The sequence below is a fragment of the Papio anubis genome, chromosome 8 (assembly GCF_008728515.1).
Source record: "Papio anubis isolate 15944 chromosome 8, Panubis1.0, whole genome shotgun sequence".
NCBI classification, from domain to species: domain Eukaryota; kingdom Metazoa; phylum Chordata; class Mammalia; order Primates; family Cercopithecidae; genus Papio; species Papio anubis.
The window spans coordinates 26132893-26150269 of record NC_044983.1 but is presented as its reverse complement, the minus strand read 5'-3'; the positions used below and the strand labels follow the sequence as shown (position 1 = coordinate 26150269).

Sequence of the window (17377 nt, the reverse complement as noted above, 5' to 3'; positions counted from 1 at the left end):
AGCCTCACACCCATCCCTCTCCATGTACGGATTCATTGTAGGCAGGGGCTTTTCTGCATTGCCTGTCAATGAAGATTTTCCCTTAAATGCAAAGAAAGGGGTCTGGGAAAGTCAGTGAACATCTACTACAGGGCAAATCATTTCTCTCTAAACAGGCATGTGAGGTTTGAGAACAGAGTCTAAATTTGTCAGACACGGTTTTATTTCTTCACAGACATATTCGATTAGTGAGTCTTTGAGGGCCCCTTTCTAGAAATAACTGTAAGAAAACACCAACAAACCCCATGAAAGTATGGAGAAGATTCCCCACAAGATTTAAAAAAAAATTTATAGTTACAATCCCACACCAAGAAATTCACCCTCAAACATTTTTAAGTACACTGTTCAGAAGTGATAAGTATATTCACATTGCCATGCCCCACGGGACATTTTAAGTTTCTAAACTGAATCATCAGTGCCTGCACGTGTGTTAGCCAAGGGCAGCATCAGTGATTTGAGGAAGTGCTTGGTTCTAGAAGAACCCCATGGCCTGGGCTCATTGTAGGCTCTTCTTAGTGGGCTGGGACAGTATATGATATGACTACAGCTTGGAAATCGGCATCCGCCATTACTGTCCACTCCAACTTCTTTCCAGTTCTTCTTTAGGAAGAGCCCTCCCTTCTTTGGGAGGCCGAGGTGGGTGGATCACGAGGTCAGGAGATCGAGACCATCCTGGCTAATACACTGAAACCCTGTCTCTACTAAAAACACAAAAAATTAGCCGGGTGGGGTGGCGGACCCCTGTAGTCCCAGCTACTCGGGAGGCTGAGGCAGGAGAATGGCATGAACCCAGGAGGTGGAACTTGCAGTGAGCCGAGATCGCACCACTGCACTCCAGCCTGGGCCACAGAGTGAGACTCCGTCAAAAAAAAAACAAAAAAAAAAAAAGGAAGAGCCCTCCCTAACCACTAGTTATGGACTGAATTGTGTCGTCTCCAAATTCACACGTGGAAGCCCTATCCCCCATACCTCAGCATGTGACTGTGACTATATTTGGAGATAGGAACTTTGAAGAGGTGACTAACTGAAAATGAGGCCATTAGGGTGAGCCCTGATCCAATATGACCAGTGTCCTTATAGGAAGAGGAGATGAGGACACACAGGAAAATGCCAGGGATGTGTTTGCACAGAGGAAGCACCGTGGGAGGGCAAGAGACAAGGCAGCCATCTATGAGCCAAGGAGAGGGGCCTCGGGAGAAGCCAGCCCTGCTGACCCCTGGAGCTCGGACTGCCAGCCTCCAGAACTGTGAGAACATAAATGTCTCCAGTGGAAGCCACCCAGTCTGTGATATTTTGTGATGGCAGCCTGGGATTTCTATGGAAATCAGAGCCGGAGCCATGGCCTTGGAAGTTCTTGGTGAGACAGAGTCCCAAGCAGCAGGAGTCAGGGACTTGGAGAGAGTGAAATCAGGAAGGAGGAAAAGCAAATGCCAGCATGTGTCCTGGAGTTGGTCCCCACTATGGCAACCGGGGCCTCATCCCCCCAGGACCCGGGAACTGTGCAGCAGGGGCCTGAGTTGTCTGGGGAGAGCGATCACCTGCCCACTCCTTCCCTGGGGGTCGGGACTTCCCAGAGGGTGAAGGTCATGCATAGGTGAGTCCCAGGTTGGTCCCAGGATTCTGAGAAGTCCCACACGTGCTGGGGGCAGAAAGCAGGAGGTTGGAGGTGTAGCTGGGGTGAGCGCTACCGAGTTACACCTCCTTGAACCTGGTTTTTCCTTTGCAACCATTCACTTTATACTACTACAGTATTTCACTACTATTTACTGATCACCTGCCAGGTTCAAGGTTCTGTTAGCTGCTATGTTACTCAAAACAGCAAGTCTCGAATGCTACTTATAAATTCACAAAGACTGAGTTTCATTGAAACTCTTGGTTTTCTGGCAGTGCTGGTAATGATTTCAGACACTCTGGCCTCCAAAATGGGAATCCGGGAATATTCTCAATAGGAGGCTTTTGATTTAGAATTCATCTTGGATCCCATTTGCACAGTAAACAGCAGTAAGGTGTCAGAGACTCTGCCTAGACTACCGATAGGGAATGCTAGGGCCAGGGCACAAAGTAGCCAGCCCCGCCTCTGGGCACAGTAATAAATACATTGGTGGGTTTTTTCTTCCTTTGAAGTTCTGACAGGCCATCCTAATATGGAAATCCGTGACCATCAGCTGGCCACTGCACAGTGTGTGTTCTGTGCTTCCACAGATTCACAGTTTGTGCTCACCGGTGTGCCAGAGACGGGGTTTATTTGCAGATGATGGGCATCTGGGTTGCAGCCAATCTACCATTCCAGTGGGTGAAGCATCCCCATCATTTTTTTTTTTTTTTTGGAGACAGAGTCTCTCTCTGTCACCCAAGCTGGAGTACAGTGGCGTGATCTCAGCTCACTGCAACCTCTGCCTTCCGGGTTCAAGCGATTCTCCTGCCTCAGCCTCCCGAATAGCTGGAATTACAGGTGTGTGCCACCATGCCCGGTTAATTTTTGTATTTTTAGTAGAGATGGGTTTTCGCCATGTTGACCAGGCTGGTCTCAAACTCCTGACCTCAAGTGATCTGCCTGCTTCATCCTTTGCTTTGTTTGTTGGACCCTGCCTATAAGACCTAGAATGGGCCACATTCCTTGTCCTACTGGTCTCTGAAGTGACCAGGGCCAGCTCAGGGAGGCATTCAGGGTACCGTAGCTATGTAGGCAACCATGTTGCCCTAGAGCCCCCAGCAGATGAGTCTCCAGATGGCGCCTGCAATGAACCTCATGGGTCACCTGTGCAGAGAGTGAAAGTGTCTCTGGCTCTTTCTCAAAGGGGTCTCCTGCTGCTCCAAGCTGCAGCTGAAAGCTCTGGGCTCCTCCTAATTCTGGGCAGGGGCTGGTGGGGCATAGGCATCCGGGAGAAGTCAGCCTTCAGCCTGTAAATATTTATCTTATGTTTCCTGCTGAGCTAGAAACCAGGGCATGTGGTTCTTTAAATAGAAAAAAAAAGGAGGGGGGCTTATTGAAAAATTACCAATGTGCTGCCCTCCTCTCTGGGTGCTAATGAATGTCCCCAGGACCTCCCCTTCTTGGCTCTTCATTTCTCCTGCCTTGGCCCTTCCCCATGGCTCCATACAGCCCAGAGCAGGCAGTATTTGTTTGAATGACCCACTTACCCTTCTCTCCCCCTATCTGCTGGGAATGGGTGGGGCCAACAGCCTGGTTCTAGAATCCAGACGTGTCATTGTTGGCGCAGGGATCTGGGAGTGCTCCCGGGTCCTCTGGCCTGGCTGGGCAGTGCTGGGATCCTGAGCCCTCTCCCGCTCCCTGGGTCTCAGCCTTCCCATTCCTTTGTGCCTCTGGCCCCAGGATTGACTTTTCTGCTTTGGTGCTATTACCCTACTTGCTCTTAGCAGCTCTTTTCTGAGAGCCTAGACCGTAGAGACCTGCTCCCAGACTCCAGACTAGAGGCTGGGATGTTCTCACTCCACAGATGGTCTTTATGGGTGACACCTACCTGGCTCAAGACTCTTGTGCGCCAACCACTCATTGAGACCCCATTCTCTTCTCTTGCTAAACCCCGTCGGCCATTTCTCCATCTCCACTAAGCAGCCTGGGTCGCGATGCTGTGACCTCTTCTTTAATGACACTGGTCTCCTGCCCAGGCGTGTTCCTTGAGTCAAAAGAAACTGCCAAGCTGTGGATACCTGTTTTACTTTCCCAAGGCTGCCTAACAAATGACCACCAATGAGACAGCTTACAGCAATAGAATTGTACTGTCTCCCAGGTCAGAATGCTAGAAATCAGAACTTGGATGTCAGCAGCCTTGGTTGCTTCTGGAGGCTCCGGGAGAATCGATTTCCTGAGTCCCAGCTAGCTTCTGGAGGTTGCTGGCAATCTGTCAGTAGAGACTCCAGTTGTCAACATTCCCTTAAGAGGTGGTGCTTGATCAAAATAAAGCTTTCCAAGGTGTGAACAGACTGGACAAAGTATGATGGAAGGGTCATCTCCTTCATGCTGGCCGTGAGACTTCTAGTAAGATGGCCCAAACTGGGCCCTGGGCAGCTTCATCAGGGCTTTGCAGACTTTAGCCATTGACTTGGATCTATGCAGTCTTTGGTAAACTGGATATCTCTCCCATTTGAGAGATGAAAAGACTGAGGCCAGAGGAGTATAAGTGACCTGCCTAATGCCATGCCTCCTGCCCCCTGCTTCAGGGGTTCATGCCACTGCTCCACTCTGGAAGGTTAAGTGGAGAGTGGTCAATGCAAGGAAGAGCTCTGGGGGAAATGAATCCATAACCCAGTCACAGCCCAGGTAACCACAGGAATTGCCCGCTGGAGAAATCATCATCAGCCAGGACCTGATTCTAGAACCAGTGTGTCTATCCAATCATGGACACCGATTGGGTGACAAGTATTGAGACAGGGCTATTGGAGAATGGAAAGCCTGATAATTTCATGTCAGTCTCTTCTCATGATGCCCCTGGAGCTCCAAGAGACACCACAGCTTTTTACCACGTGTGAGAACACTTAGAGTTTTGTAAGTTCTGGTTTTCAAACTGGGATCTTGAGTGAAACAGTGTGACCTCCCAGGTCGAAATCCCAGGGATGATTCAAGGCCACATTTGCCTGGGGTCAGGACCCTGAAGTGGGCAATTTTTTCCTTGCCTCTGTCTTCCCAGCTCTCCTAGCCCCTCCTTTCCTCAGCTATCCCCAGCTGGTCCTCTGCACCCTGGGAGGTCCCAGGCCTGCCCATCAGCCACCTCCTCAGCACCTACCAGCTCTAGGCCCTGCTTCCTGTGCAAGAAACTGGACCGAAATTTGGTTCCATATGGAGATGGCTCACAATCAGCTGCCCTTTCCCAGAAAGTTCATTTTATTGCTGTTTATTACACAACCAATATTCAGATAAATCCAAATAAACGAGAAAATTCCTCCACCATCCCACAACAGAGCGCACTGGCTTCCTCTTCATTTTCTTCTGCTAGCTCCATCCGTATGCATACTCAATTCTTATCATTTGATTTTTGGGTTTTTTCCCCTACTTATTATTTCATAAGCATCTTCCCATCTTCTCCCTGTCTTTCATAATTATGATTTTAATGACTGCCTAAGAGTCCCTCAAGGGGACACATTTAATTTACCCATTCTCTTATTCCTGAATCTTTTTTCAATCATGGTAATAAACACAGAAAGGTTTCCCCTGTTTTGAAATTTTTCCTAATAATACATTTCCACAACCTGAATTAGGTCAAAAAGCATGAACATTTTATGACTTAAATATTTCAGCCAAATTACTTATTATATTTATGTCACAGATTTAAAAATGGGCCCTACAGTGCACTCACTACATGCATCTTATGAATCTGCCCTGTTGTCTCTTTTTTTTTTTTTTTTTTAAAGATGGAGTCTCACTCTGTCACCCAGGCTGCAGTGCAGTGGCATGATCTTGGCTCACTGCAACCTCTGCCTCCCAAGTTCAAGCGATTCTCCTGCCTCAGCCTCCTGAGTAGCTGGGACCACAGGTGTGCACCACCACACCTGGCTAACTTTTGTTGTCTTTTGTATCTTTTGTAGAGGTGGGGCTTCACAATGTTAGTCAGACTGGTCTCAAACTCCTGACCTTAGGTGATCCACCCACCTCAGCCTCCTAAAGTGCTGGGATTACAGGCATGAGCCACCGTGCCCAGCCATATCTGCCCTGTTCTAACCACTTATCACTGTCTAATATTTTGAAAGAGTAGATTACATCTGCTAGTCCTAAAAATTAACCCCTGCACTCCGGGAGGGCAGCAGGAACCCATCCTGCTAACCAGGGATGTTAAAGGACCCTGCTATGGGCTGAATGGTATCCCACTAAAATTCACATGTTGAAGCCCTAACCCCTAATGTGACTGTACTTGGAGGCAGGGCCTTTAAGGAGGTTTCTAAGGTTAAATTAGGTCATAAGGGAGGGCCCCGATCCCACTGGACTGGTGTCCTTATAAGAATCAGAAGGGACAGCTGAGCGCAGTGGCTGACGCCTGTAATCCCAGCACTTTGGGAGGCCAAGGAGGATGGATCATCTGAGGTCAGGAGTTCGAGACCAGCCTGGCCAATATGGTGAAACCCCGTCTCTACTAAAAATACAAAAAAATAAGCTGGGTGTGGTGGCAGGTGCCTGTAATCCCAGCTACTAGGGAGGCTGAGGCAGGAGAATCACTTGAACCCAGGAGGCGGAGGTTGCAGTGAGCCGAGATTGCGCCACTGCACTCCAGCCTGGGCAACAAGAGTGAAACTCCATCTCTTAAAAAAAAAAAAAAAAAAAAAGAGAAGGGACACCAAGAGGAAGGGTTATGGGAGGATACAGCAAGAAGGTGTCCTGTGAGCCAGGAGGAGAGGCCTCAGGAGACACCAGCCTGGTGGCACCTTGATGTCAGACTTTCAGCCTCTGTAACTGCAAAACAATAAACGTTTGTTGTTTAAGCCACCCAGTCTGTGGTATCCTCTTACAGCAGCCAGAGAGGACTAATACAGGCTCCCCCTGGAATTGCTTATTTGCTTATTCAGAGTTGCTATCTGAGTCACAGAAGATCGACAATAGTTAGTTTTTGTTCAGGACCAGCTTCGTAATTTGCAGGGCTCCATGCACAGCAAAAATGCAGGGTTGTCAGGCTGGCGTGGTGGCTCATACCTGTAATCTCAGCACTTTGGGAGGACAATGTGGGCAGATTGCTTAAGTCTAGGAGTTCAAGACAAGCCTGAGCAATATGGTGAAACCCCATCTCTACACAAAATACAAAGTACAAAATACAAAATTTAGCTGGATGTGGTGGTGCACACTTGTAGTCCCAGCTACTAAGAAGTCTGAGGTAGGAGGAGCTCTTGAGCCCAGGAAGGCTGAGGTTGCAGTGAGCTGAGATGATGCCACTGAACTCCAGCCTGGGTGACAGAGTGAGAGTCCATTGTAAAAAAAAAAAAAAAAAAAAAAAAAAAAAGAAAAAAAAAAAAAGGGTTTTTTGTGTGAGGCACAGTGGCTCATGCCTGTAATCCCAGCACTTTGGGAGGCTGAGGTGAGTGGATCACTTAAGTTCGAGACCAGCCTGGCCAGCATGGTGAACCCGTCTCTACTAAAAATACAAAAATTAGCCAGGTGTGGTGGCACGTGCCTGTAGTCCCAGCTACTCGGGAGGCTGAGGCAGTAGAATTGCTTGAACCTGGGAGCCAGAGGTTGCAGTGAGCCGAGATCGCACCATTGCACTGCCTGGGCGACAGAGCGAGACTCTGTGTAAAATAATTAAATAAATAAAAATGCAGGGTTCTTTGTCCAAAAAGCAGGAAAAAAGCTGTTTCCTTGCTGCCATGGTCTCTTTCAACCAGTCACTGTTGCTGTGTCCCAGGTATAGGGACACTCATGAGTCAGAGTCCAGACACTGATAGGTGACTGGAGCCCTACCCTACGACTCATCACACATACCAGGCCTGACCTTGATCGTTGTCACTGGGGATAGAGAAGAGGGGTGAGGCACTGGGTGACTGGACCCCATTCTGGGGTGGTGAGGGGGCGGTGGGAGGTGGGACTGCACCTAAGCCAGGGGTCCACATCCCCAGCACAGGCTCCATTGTGCCTTAGGACTTCATTGAGAAAACACAAATTCAGAGATAAATTCATCACCAGTTTCAGGAGGGCAACAGCGGAGAATTAAACCCCCAGCGTGGGGACCCCGTGTGACTGCACTGGTTACACACCCTGAGTGCAGGCCCTGGTTTTCTCCAGCATCCCAGGGTCAGGGAAACCCTAATTGTTTCCTGTGCACATCACTCGAAGTCCTAGAGCTCTACCAATAACTTCTTTCTTGCAGATTCTGAATGAATATTATGTTCTGCTTTTAAGTGAATTTTCCATTAAAGTCACGTGAATCCAGACCTCAGTAAATACAACCCAGTTTTGCCCACCACCTGAAAGAAGGCCCCTCCCTTTTTCTTGGCACTTGTATTGATATGCTTGCTCTGCAGTGGCATTCCGCTCCATCCTTTCTGACACTCTGCCCTAGATGTGATGCTCTGTGAAGTCTGATACTCACCTTCCTTCCTTCTTTCCATGTCATTAGCCTAAAGAGAAGGCAGGACTTGAGCATGGGGCAACAGAAGAGACATGGGCTTGGAGCTGCTTCCTACTAGTAGGGTGGCCTTGAGCTATGTATTAGTCCATTTTCACGCTGCACATGAAGACATATCCAAGACTAGGCAATTTACAAAAGAAAGAAGTTTAATAGACTCACAGTTCCACATGGCTGGGGAGGCTTCACAATCATGGCAGAAGGTGAAAGGCACGTCTCACATGGTGGCAGACAAGAGAAGTTGTGCAGGGAAACTCCCCTTTATAAAACCATCAGATCTCGTGAGACTTATTCACTGTCATGAGAATAGCATGAGAAAGACCTGCCCCCATGATTCAATTACCTCACACCACGTTCCTCTCACAACACATGGGAATTGTGGGAGATACAATTCAAGAAGAGATTTGGATGGGGACACAGGCAAACCATATCAAACTAGTTACTGAATTGCTCTGGTTTGGGTTATTTCACCTGTGAAGTGGTGATACCACCTGCCTGCAGGACTGGGGGGACCATACCATGGGATTGTAGGGCATTTGGCAATGTGCACTCCACCATTGCTTCCTAGAAAGAAAGAGGGGAGAAAGAGCTCCATGCTGTTTTGTGTGAGGGAGGAAGGTGGTGGGCAGCAGGGCTTTAGGAGATGGAGCAGTCTGAGCCTGCCTGAGCTCTGCTGCCTTCTTGAGTTTCTCCACCTGAAAACAGGCATAACGATTACTACATTTTAAGTGTGCTGGGAAGAGTAGAGGAAGCAACTTCTAGTAAGAGACTATAGCCAAGTTTGGCATACAGTAGGCGATTAATAAATGTCATCTCCTTTCTTGCTCCCCCTGCTTGGAGTTTGCCATGTGACTGACCATCCCAGCAGTAGGTTTGGAGGACAGGGTAAGGGACAGATGGGGCAAATTCACCCCAATTTCATACTTCAGGCAATCTCCTGACTTCCTGAGCCTCTCTTTTCTCATTCTTAAATGAGATTCAGCATACTTGCTCCCCTACCTGCCAGGTTAGTCAGCTTGAAAATTAAGTGAGGCAATGGATGCAGAATTCTTTGCAAAGATAAAGTGTTATGATTCACACCAGTGCCCAAGGTTTAGGTCACTAAACCTCAAATAGGACCCTTAGCTTCCATCTTCCCTCCCACACACATGCACCTACCCAGCTGGCACTGTAGGGACACCTGATGTATTGAAGGAAGGCAGCCTATCTGGTCGGATCACATATGGACCATCCTGATCTTATGCCATTTTTTTCATGGACATAAAGGACAATTAGAGAAGAGGGAGCAGGCTTGGGGCGGGCTGTGGGTAGGGAGGCAGTGCTGTGCAGATGAGAAGGTCATAGGGGATGTACAGGAGAAAGCCACCTAGCTCAGGCCAGGGCCTGCAACAGACATTAATACATTAATCACAGATGATTACACTACTATGCTAATAACATTCATTAGTATTCAGTAATCAATTCTGAGTCAGAGTCTTAATTTGAATCTCTACATGGTTTCTGACACACAGCCTGACCCCAGCCTGGGTTTATCATGAGGAACTGACTCCCTTAAAAGCTTATTTTATCTTATTGTGTCCCTGACTATTAAAAAGTGTGTTCTTGGCCAGACATGGTGGCTCACACCTATAATCCCAGCACTTTGGGAGGCCTAGGTGGGTCAGGAGTTTGAGACCAGCTTGGCCAACATGACGAAACCCCATCCCTACTAAAAATACAAAAATTAGCCGGGTGTGGTGGTGGGTGCCTGTAGTCCTAACTACTCAGGAGGCTGAGGTAGGAGAATTGCTTGAACCCAGGAGGTAGAGGTTGTGGTGAGCCAAGATCATGCCACTGCATTCCAGCCTGAACAACAGAGCAAAACTGTATCTCAATAAAGAAAGAAAAAAAGAAAAGAAAGAGAGAGAAAGACAGACAAGTGTGTTCTCTACGTCCACCCTTTCAGCAGTTTGGCGAAGTGGAGCAAGAGCTGGGGACTCTGGAACCAAACTGCCGAGCCCATGGTCAGTCACCACTATCTACTGTCAATGAGACCTTGTGAGTTACTGAACCTCTGTGTGCCTCAGTTTCCTCATTTGAACTATGAGGTTCCGAAGAATACTTATAGGGTTATAATAGGATTAAGTGTAGTAATATGGGAAGCACTTAGAACAGTGCTTGGCACATACTCAGGGAAAGTTGCTTGGTATTACACTATTCTATGATTTGCTTTCCCATTTGTGAAAGTATAAAGTTGAAGAATAATTAAAACACATTAAAAGTAGATAGGCCAGGCAGAGAGATAAATGAACTGTTTGCATCAACATGAATTAAGAGAGTCACACTCAACTAAGAATTATCCCCTGTTGAGGACAGTAAACATCTGGAAGGAATTAAATGAGGAAAGAGGCTGGATGGTGGTGGTGTGTGAGCAGAGAACACGCTGTGACTGTTGGAAGGACATAATTCATTTCTGGGATGTGCAAATGATCCCAAAAAAAGGAGGCTGCCCTAGGCAAGTTGATGCCCAAAGAATATTTATCCCCAAATAATTTTTGTGCTGACTATCCCAGGTACCTGAAGTATCTTATTCCTATGAGTTGATGCATCACCTTGAAAAGGCCGCTTCTAAAATACAAATAGACTCACATAAAAATAACATGACCATTTTGTATCTATGAAATTCACAACATGAAAATTGTGATAATTCAGTGCGATTGCACTGAACTCAGCACATTTTAAAATCTGTAATGTAAATATAAATTAGTGTAACTTTTTTTGAGAAACAGTTTGGCTGGAATTTTTAAGAGTCATAAAAATGTCCATGCCTTTTGACCTACTCATCCAGCTTCTGGAAATGTATTATTAGGAAAGTTTCAAAGGGAAGGGGAGGAATCTTTCTGCATTTATTCAACATTATTGAAAAAAAGGATTCAACAGTAAGAGAATGGGTAAATTAAATTTGTCCCCTTGAGGAACTCATAGGCATTCATCAAAATCACAATTACAAAAGAGGATAAAAAATGCTTATAAAATGATTACAGTAGAATAATAATAATAGTGGGTGGGGAAAAAACCCAGAAATGAAATTATAAAGATTGAATATGCATATGAACAGAGTTAGAAAAACAAAATGAAACCAGTGTGCTCTGTTGTGGGACAGTGGAGGAATTTTCCCTTGTTTAGGTTTATGTGACTATTTGTTGTGCAATGAACAGCAATAAAAGACCCAAATGATCTCTGTGGGAAGGGGTGGCTGATTGTCAGCTGTCCCCATATGGACCAAGTTTCAGTCCAGTTTCCTGCTCGGGGAGCAGGGCCCAGAGCTGGTAGGTGAGGAGGCAGCCGATGGGCAGGGCTTGGGACCTCCCAGGGTGCAAAGGACTAGCTGGACTTAGGGACCCCCACAGAGGGAAGGAGGGGCCAGGAGAGCTGGGGAAGACAGAGGCAAAGGAAGAAAACTGTCCACTTCAGGATCTCGGCCCTGGGCAGATGTGGCCTTGAATCAGCCCTGGGGCTTTAATCTGGGAGGTTGCACTGTTACTCTTAGCCACTCGAGGTCCCAGTTTGAAAACCAGAACTCAAGGTCCCAGTTTGAGAACCAAAACTCAAAGTGTTCTCACAACTTCTGATAAGCCGTGGTGTCTCTTGGAGCTCCAGGGGCATCATGAAAAGAGACTGATATGAAATTATCAGGCTTTTTATTCTCCAACAGCCCTGTCTTAATACTTGTCACCCAATCGGGTTCCATGATTGGACAGACACACTGGTTCTAGAATCAGATCCTGGCTGATGATGATTTCTCCAGCGGGCAATTCCTGTGGTTACCTGGGCTGTGACTGGGTTATGGATTCATTTCCCCCAGAGCTCTTCCTTGCAAAGGACGTGAACTCATCCTTTTTTTATGGCTGCATAGTATTCCATGGTGTATATGTGCCACATTTTCTTAATCCAGTCTGTCATTGATGGACATTTGGGTTGGTTCCAAGTCTTTGCTATTGTGAATAGTGCTGCAATAAACATACATGTGCATGTGTCTTTATAGTAGCATAATTTATAATCCTTTGAGTATATACCCGGTAATGGGATTGCTGGGTCAAATGGTATTTCTAGTTCTAGATCCTTGAGGGATCGCCACACTGTCTTATGCAATGGTTGAACTAATTTACACTCCCACCAACAGTGTAAAAGCATTCTTATTTCTCCACATCCTCTCCAGCATCTGCTGTTTCCTGACTTTTTAATGATAGCCATTCTAACTGCTGTGAGATGGTATCTCATTATGGTTTTGATTTACATTTCTCTGATGACCAGTGATGATGGGCATTTTTTCATGTGTCTCACTCATAGATGTCTTCATTGATAGATGTCTTCTTTTGAGAAGTGTCTGTTCATATCCTTTGCCCACTTTTTGATGGGGTGGTTTGCTTTTTTCTTGTAAATTTGTTTGAGTTCTTTGTAGATTCTGGATATTAGCCATTTGTCAGATGGGTAGATTGCAAAAATTTTCTCCCATTCTGTAGTTTGCCTGTTCACTCTGATGGTCGTTTCTTTTGCCAGGCAGAAGCTCTTTAGTTTAATTAGATCCCATTTGTCTATTTTGGCTTTTGTTACCATTGCTTTTGGTGTTTTAGTCATGAAGTCCTTGCCCATGCCTATGTCCTGAATGGTATTGCCTAGGTTTTCTTCTAGGGTTTTTATGGTTGTAGGTAAAATTTAAGTCTTTAATCCATCTTGAATTGATTTTTGTATAAAGTGTAAGGAAGGGATCCAGTTTCAGCTTTCCACATATGGCTAGCCAGTTTTCCCAGCACCATTTATTAAATAGGAAATCCTTTCCCTATTTATTGTTTTTGTCAGGTTTGTCAAAGATCTGTTGGTTGTAGATGTGGGGTGCTATTTCTGAGGTGTCTGTTCTGTTCCATTGGTCTATATATCTGTTTTGGTACCAGTACCATGCTGTTTTGGTTACTGTAGCCTTGTAGTGTAGTTTGAAGTCAGGTAGCATGATGCCTCCAGCTTTGTTCTTTTTCCTTAGGATTGTCTTGGCAAAGCAGGCTCTTTTTTGGTTCCATATGAACTTTAAAGTAATTTTTTCCAATTCTGTGAAGAAAGTCATTGGTAGCTTGATGGGGATGGCATTGAATCTATAAATTACCTTGGGCAGTGTGGCCATTTTCATAATATTGATTCTTCCTATCCATGAGCATGGAATATTATTCCATTTGTTTGTGTCCTCTTTTATTTTGTTGAGCAGTGGTTTGTAGTTCTCCCTGAAGAGGTCCTTCGCATCCCTTGTAAGATGGATTCCTACGTATTCTCTTTGTAGCAATTGTGAATAGGAGTTCACTCATGATTTGGCTCTCTATTTGTCTGTTATTGGTGTATAGGAATGCTTGTGATTATTGCACATTGATTTTGTATCCTGAGACTTTGCTGAAGTTGCTTATCAGCTTAAGGAGATTTTGGGCTGAGATGATGGGATTTTCTAAATATACAATCATGTCATCTGCAAACAGGGACAATTTGACTTCCTCTTTTCCTAGTTGAATACAGGGAGGCAAATTTTAAGTCCAAACAGAATACAGAAAATTCTGACAGTCAGTACTAACTGAAGATGGAGAGACTGGTATAAGCAGGGGCGCCAAGACCCCTTTGCAATGTGACCTTCTTAGATTAAAGTGCTGGGTAGGGGAGAAGTCGAGGCAAGGCTCCAAGACCCCTTCAGCCCTGTGAGCCTCTAAGCCTAAGCTGGAATGACTTATCTCCTCCAGGGTAGCCACAAATGCCATGTGCTTCCAGAAGCATCACTGAAAGATTGTAACAGCTGGTCTTTCCATGGCTCGAGAGCCCTCACAAGCTATATCTCCCATTCTCAATGTGAAGTTCTGAATGAGAACTTATTCCATCTGATTTTTCTCATTGTTTGAACAAGCTGTGTACCAGGTTACCCGGTTACCTCCAAGATGTTCAAGGCGGAATTTGTTCTGTGCCTCATCTGCCCCAACTCCTACCTATCCCACCACCAGGTCTTATTTCCCTTTCTCTGGTATGCAGAGCAGAGTGGGGAACAGCTGTGGACAGGACACAGCTAACAGACAATGAGCATCCCTAGACATCCCTACTCAGGATTTGTAGCATACCTGAGTCAGCACAGTCCACGACCTCCCAGGAGATACAAGGATGCTAGATTCTAATGATGAAGACACACATCACTCTTCTTAGTATTGTGCAATAGCTGCTTGTAACCAAGAAAAGGGAACCCTCCAAGAGGAAGGTAGGGGATCACTGGGATGGGTTTCTTGCTGAAGAGGAACTAGGGGATCTAGAAGAAGAAGCAGGGTTGGGTGCAGTGGCTCATACCTGTAATCCCAACACTTTGGGAGGCCGAGGTGGGCAGATCATGAGGTCAAGAGATCGAGACCATCCTGGCCAACATGATGAAACCCCATCCCTAATAAAAATACAAAAATTAGTTGGGCGTGGTGGCATGTACCTGTAGTCCCAGCTACTTGGGAGGTTGAGGCAGAAGAATCGCTTGAACCCGGGAGGCGGAGGTTGTAGTGAGCCAAGATCGAACCACTGCACTCCAGCCTGGTGACAGAGTGAGACTCTGTCTCCAAACAAACAAACAACACAAAGAAGTAGAAGACACAGAGAAGGAGCATATCAATATAAAAGCAGTCTTCATTGGATTGTGTCTGTCCAATCATGGACTCTGACTGGGTGACAAGTATTGAGACAGGGCTGTTGTAGAATGGAAAGCTTGATAATTTCATGTCAGTTTCTTCTCATGATGCCCCTGGGGCTCCAAGAGACACCATGGCTTATCAGAAGTCATGAGAACACTCCAAGAACACCCAGACAGGCTGTTGGCACGGCACATGAGCAGAAGGGAAAGGGCCTTGAACTCAGGAGGCCAGAAAATAGACACGGTGGCCTTGAGCCTGGCTGAGTCTGCTGCTGGGGTGCTCTTCCTTTAGGCAGTCCTGGAGCAAGCCATCTTAGTTAGGGTTTACTTGCTGTAAATTGTTACCCTGGGCAATGCTAATAGCTGTAACTGTAAAAGGGGATAAGAATGGTACTGTCTTTGTCTGTTCAGGCTGCTGTAACAAAATACTATAGGCTGGGTAATTTATAAACAACAAATGTATTGCTTATGGTTCTGGAGGCTGGGAAGTCCAAGATAAAGGCACCAGCAGATTCATGTCTGGTAAGGGCCTGTTTCTCATGGATGGTGCCTTCTGTGTGTCCTCACATGGCAGGAAGGGCAAACAGCTCCCTCGAATGTCTTTTATAAAGTTGCTAATCTAATACGTGAGGGCTCTGCCCTCGTGACTCAATCACCTCCTAAAGACCCCCTCTCTTACTATGACTTTGGTGATTAAGTTTCCACGTACGAATTTTGGGGGGCATATTCAGATTGCAGCAGGTACCCACCACCTAAAGTTGAGAGGATAACACCACCCAACATCTTAAGCTGACCTACATGAAACTGCTGATATGCAACTGCTTTTCAACATTCACAACTGGCAGTTTCATAGGGGCCCACTGAATTAACCCATGATAGTTACACTAGAACAGCAGCTCACAAACTTGTCTGCAACTTAGAATTACTTCTCGATCTTCGAAAAATTCCAAAGCCCAGGTCATACCCCATACCAATGCAATCACAATTTCTGCAGGTGAGACACCTAGCCAGGTGATCTAATGTACAGGCAGGTTTGGGGACCACTGGTTTAGCACAAGGCCTGGGATCTAGCAAAGCGCTCAGCCAACACGTCTGCTTTTGTTTCATCTATCATTTATTGAGCACCTACTGCATGCCAGGCTCTGGCTGGGTTCACCTCTTGTCACCCGGGCCTTCCTCCCCAGCGGTGCTCACGTCTCCCCTCCTCCTCCTCCGCAGTGTCCAGGCCGCGCAGCTCCCCTGACGACCTGAAGGCCCTGACTCGCAATGTGAACCGGCTGAATGAGAGCTTCCGGGACTTGCAGCTGCGGCTGCTGCAGGCTCCGCTGCAAGCGGACCTGACGGAGCAGGTGTGGAAGGTGCAGGACGCACTGCAGAACCAGTCGGACTCGCTGCTGGCGCTGGCGGGTGCAGTGCAGAGGCTGGAGGGCGCGCTGTGGGGGCTGCAGGCGCAGGCGGTGCAGACCGAGCAGGCAGTGGCCCTGCTGCGGGACCGCACCGGCCAGCAGAGCGACGCGGCGCAGGGAGAGCTGTACCAGCTGCAGGTGGAGAGCAACAGTAGCCAGCTGTTGCTGCGGCGCCACGCAGGCCTGCTGGACGGGCTGGCGCGCAGGGTGGGCGTACTGGGCGAGGAGCTGGCAGACGTGGGCGGCGTGCTGCGCGGCCTCAACCACAGTCTGTCCTATGACGTGGCCCTCCACCGCACGCGGCTGCAGGACCTGAGGGTGCTGGTGAGCAACGCCAGCGAGGACACGCGCCGCCTGCGCCTGGCGCACGTGGGCATGGAGCTGCAGCTGAAGCAGGAGCTGGCCATGCTCAACGCGGTCACCGAGGACCTGCGCCTAAAGGACTGGGAGCACTCCATCGCGCTGCGGAACATCTCCCTTGCCAAAGGTACTGCCAGGCCCTTGCTGCCTCCACCCAGGGCCCCTCCCGATGGGGTCTTCCTCCTGCATGCCCCTCCCCAAGGACCCAGGAGTACCCCACCCCCCACCCCATCCCCAGGTGCACTTGCCATTCCCAGCCCATACTCTCTTTTAGCCTATACTCTCTCTTTTAGCGCATACTCTCTCTTTTAAGTCTTGCCCTACAGGACTCTGGAATTTTCTGCCCAGATGGCATGTACTCACTTCCAGGGCTTGCACAGATCTCTTCCCAGATAAACCTCCCTGGGGTAGACAGCAAACTCAGTGGACACTCTTCTAGGTGTGAGAGGTTGCCCCACTGGTGGCTAATGGGAGCCTGGTGGTCAGAGCTTGCATGGCTGCACTGGAGCCTCCAAGAGCTTGAGGCTGGGGGCAGAACAAGGGGCTCAGGCTGGGAGTAGAGAAGGGCTCCTCTAGTGTCATTCCCATGGTGGAATTCTGGAGTTGGAGAATTCCAAACTTGAACCTGGCCTTCTAGGCTCTTACGAAGACTTATTCATTTAGGCAAAAGAACGTATTTCATTGAACGATCTGTTGGCTTCATTTGTAACTATTTTTTGTTTTTGTTTTGTTTTGTTATTGTTTTTATTTTTGTTTTTTGAGATGGAGTCTCACTCTGTCGCCCAGGCTGGAGTGCATTGGCGCAATCTCAGCTCACTGCAAGATGCACCTCCCGG

The 17377-nt window shown here is 47.4% G+C and overlaps 1 protein-coding gene across 1 annotated transcript in view; it reads left to right on the top strand.

Annotated features, from left to right (window-relative positions):
- SCARA5 (scavenger receptor class A member 5) overlaps positions 1-17377 on the top strand; it is a 124056-nt gene that overhangs the window by 54873 nt on the left and 51806 nt on the right. The window contains exon 4 of the mRNA XM_009212751.4: positions 15994-16668. Coding sequence (XP_009211015.3) covers positions 15994-16668 — 675 coding nt within the window. The remainder of the gene's footprint in view (positions 1-15993; positions 16669-17377) is intronic.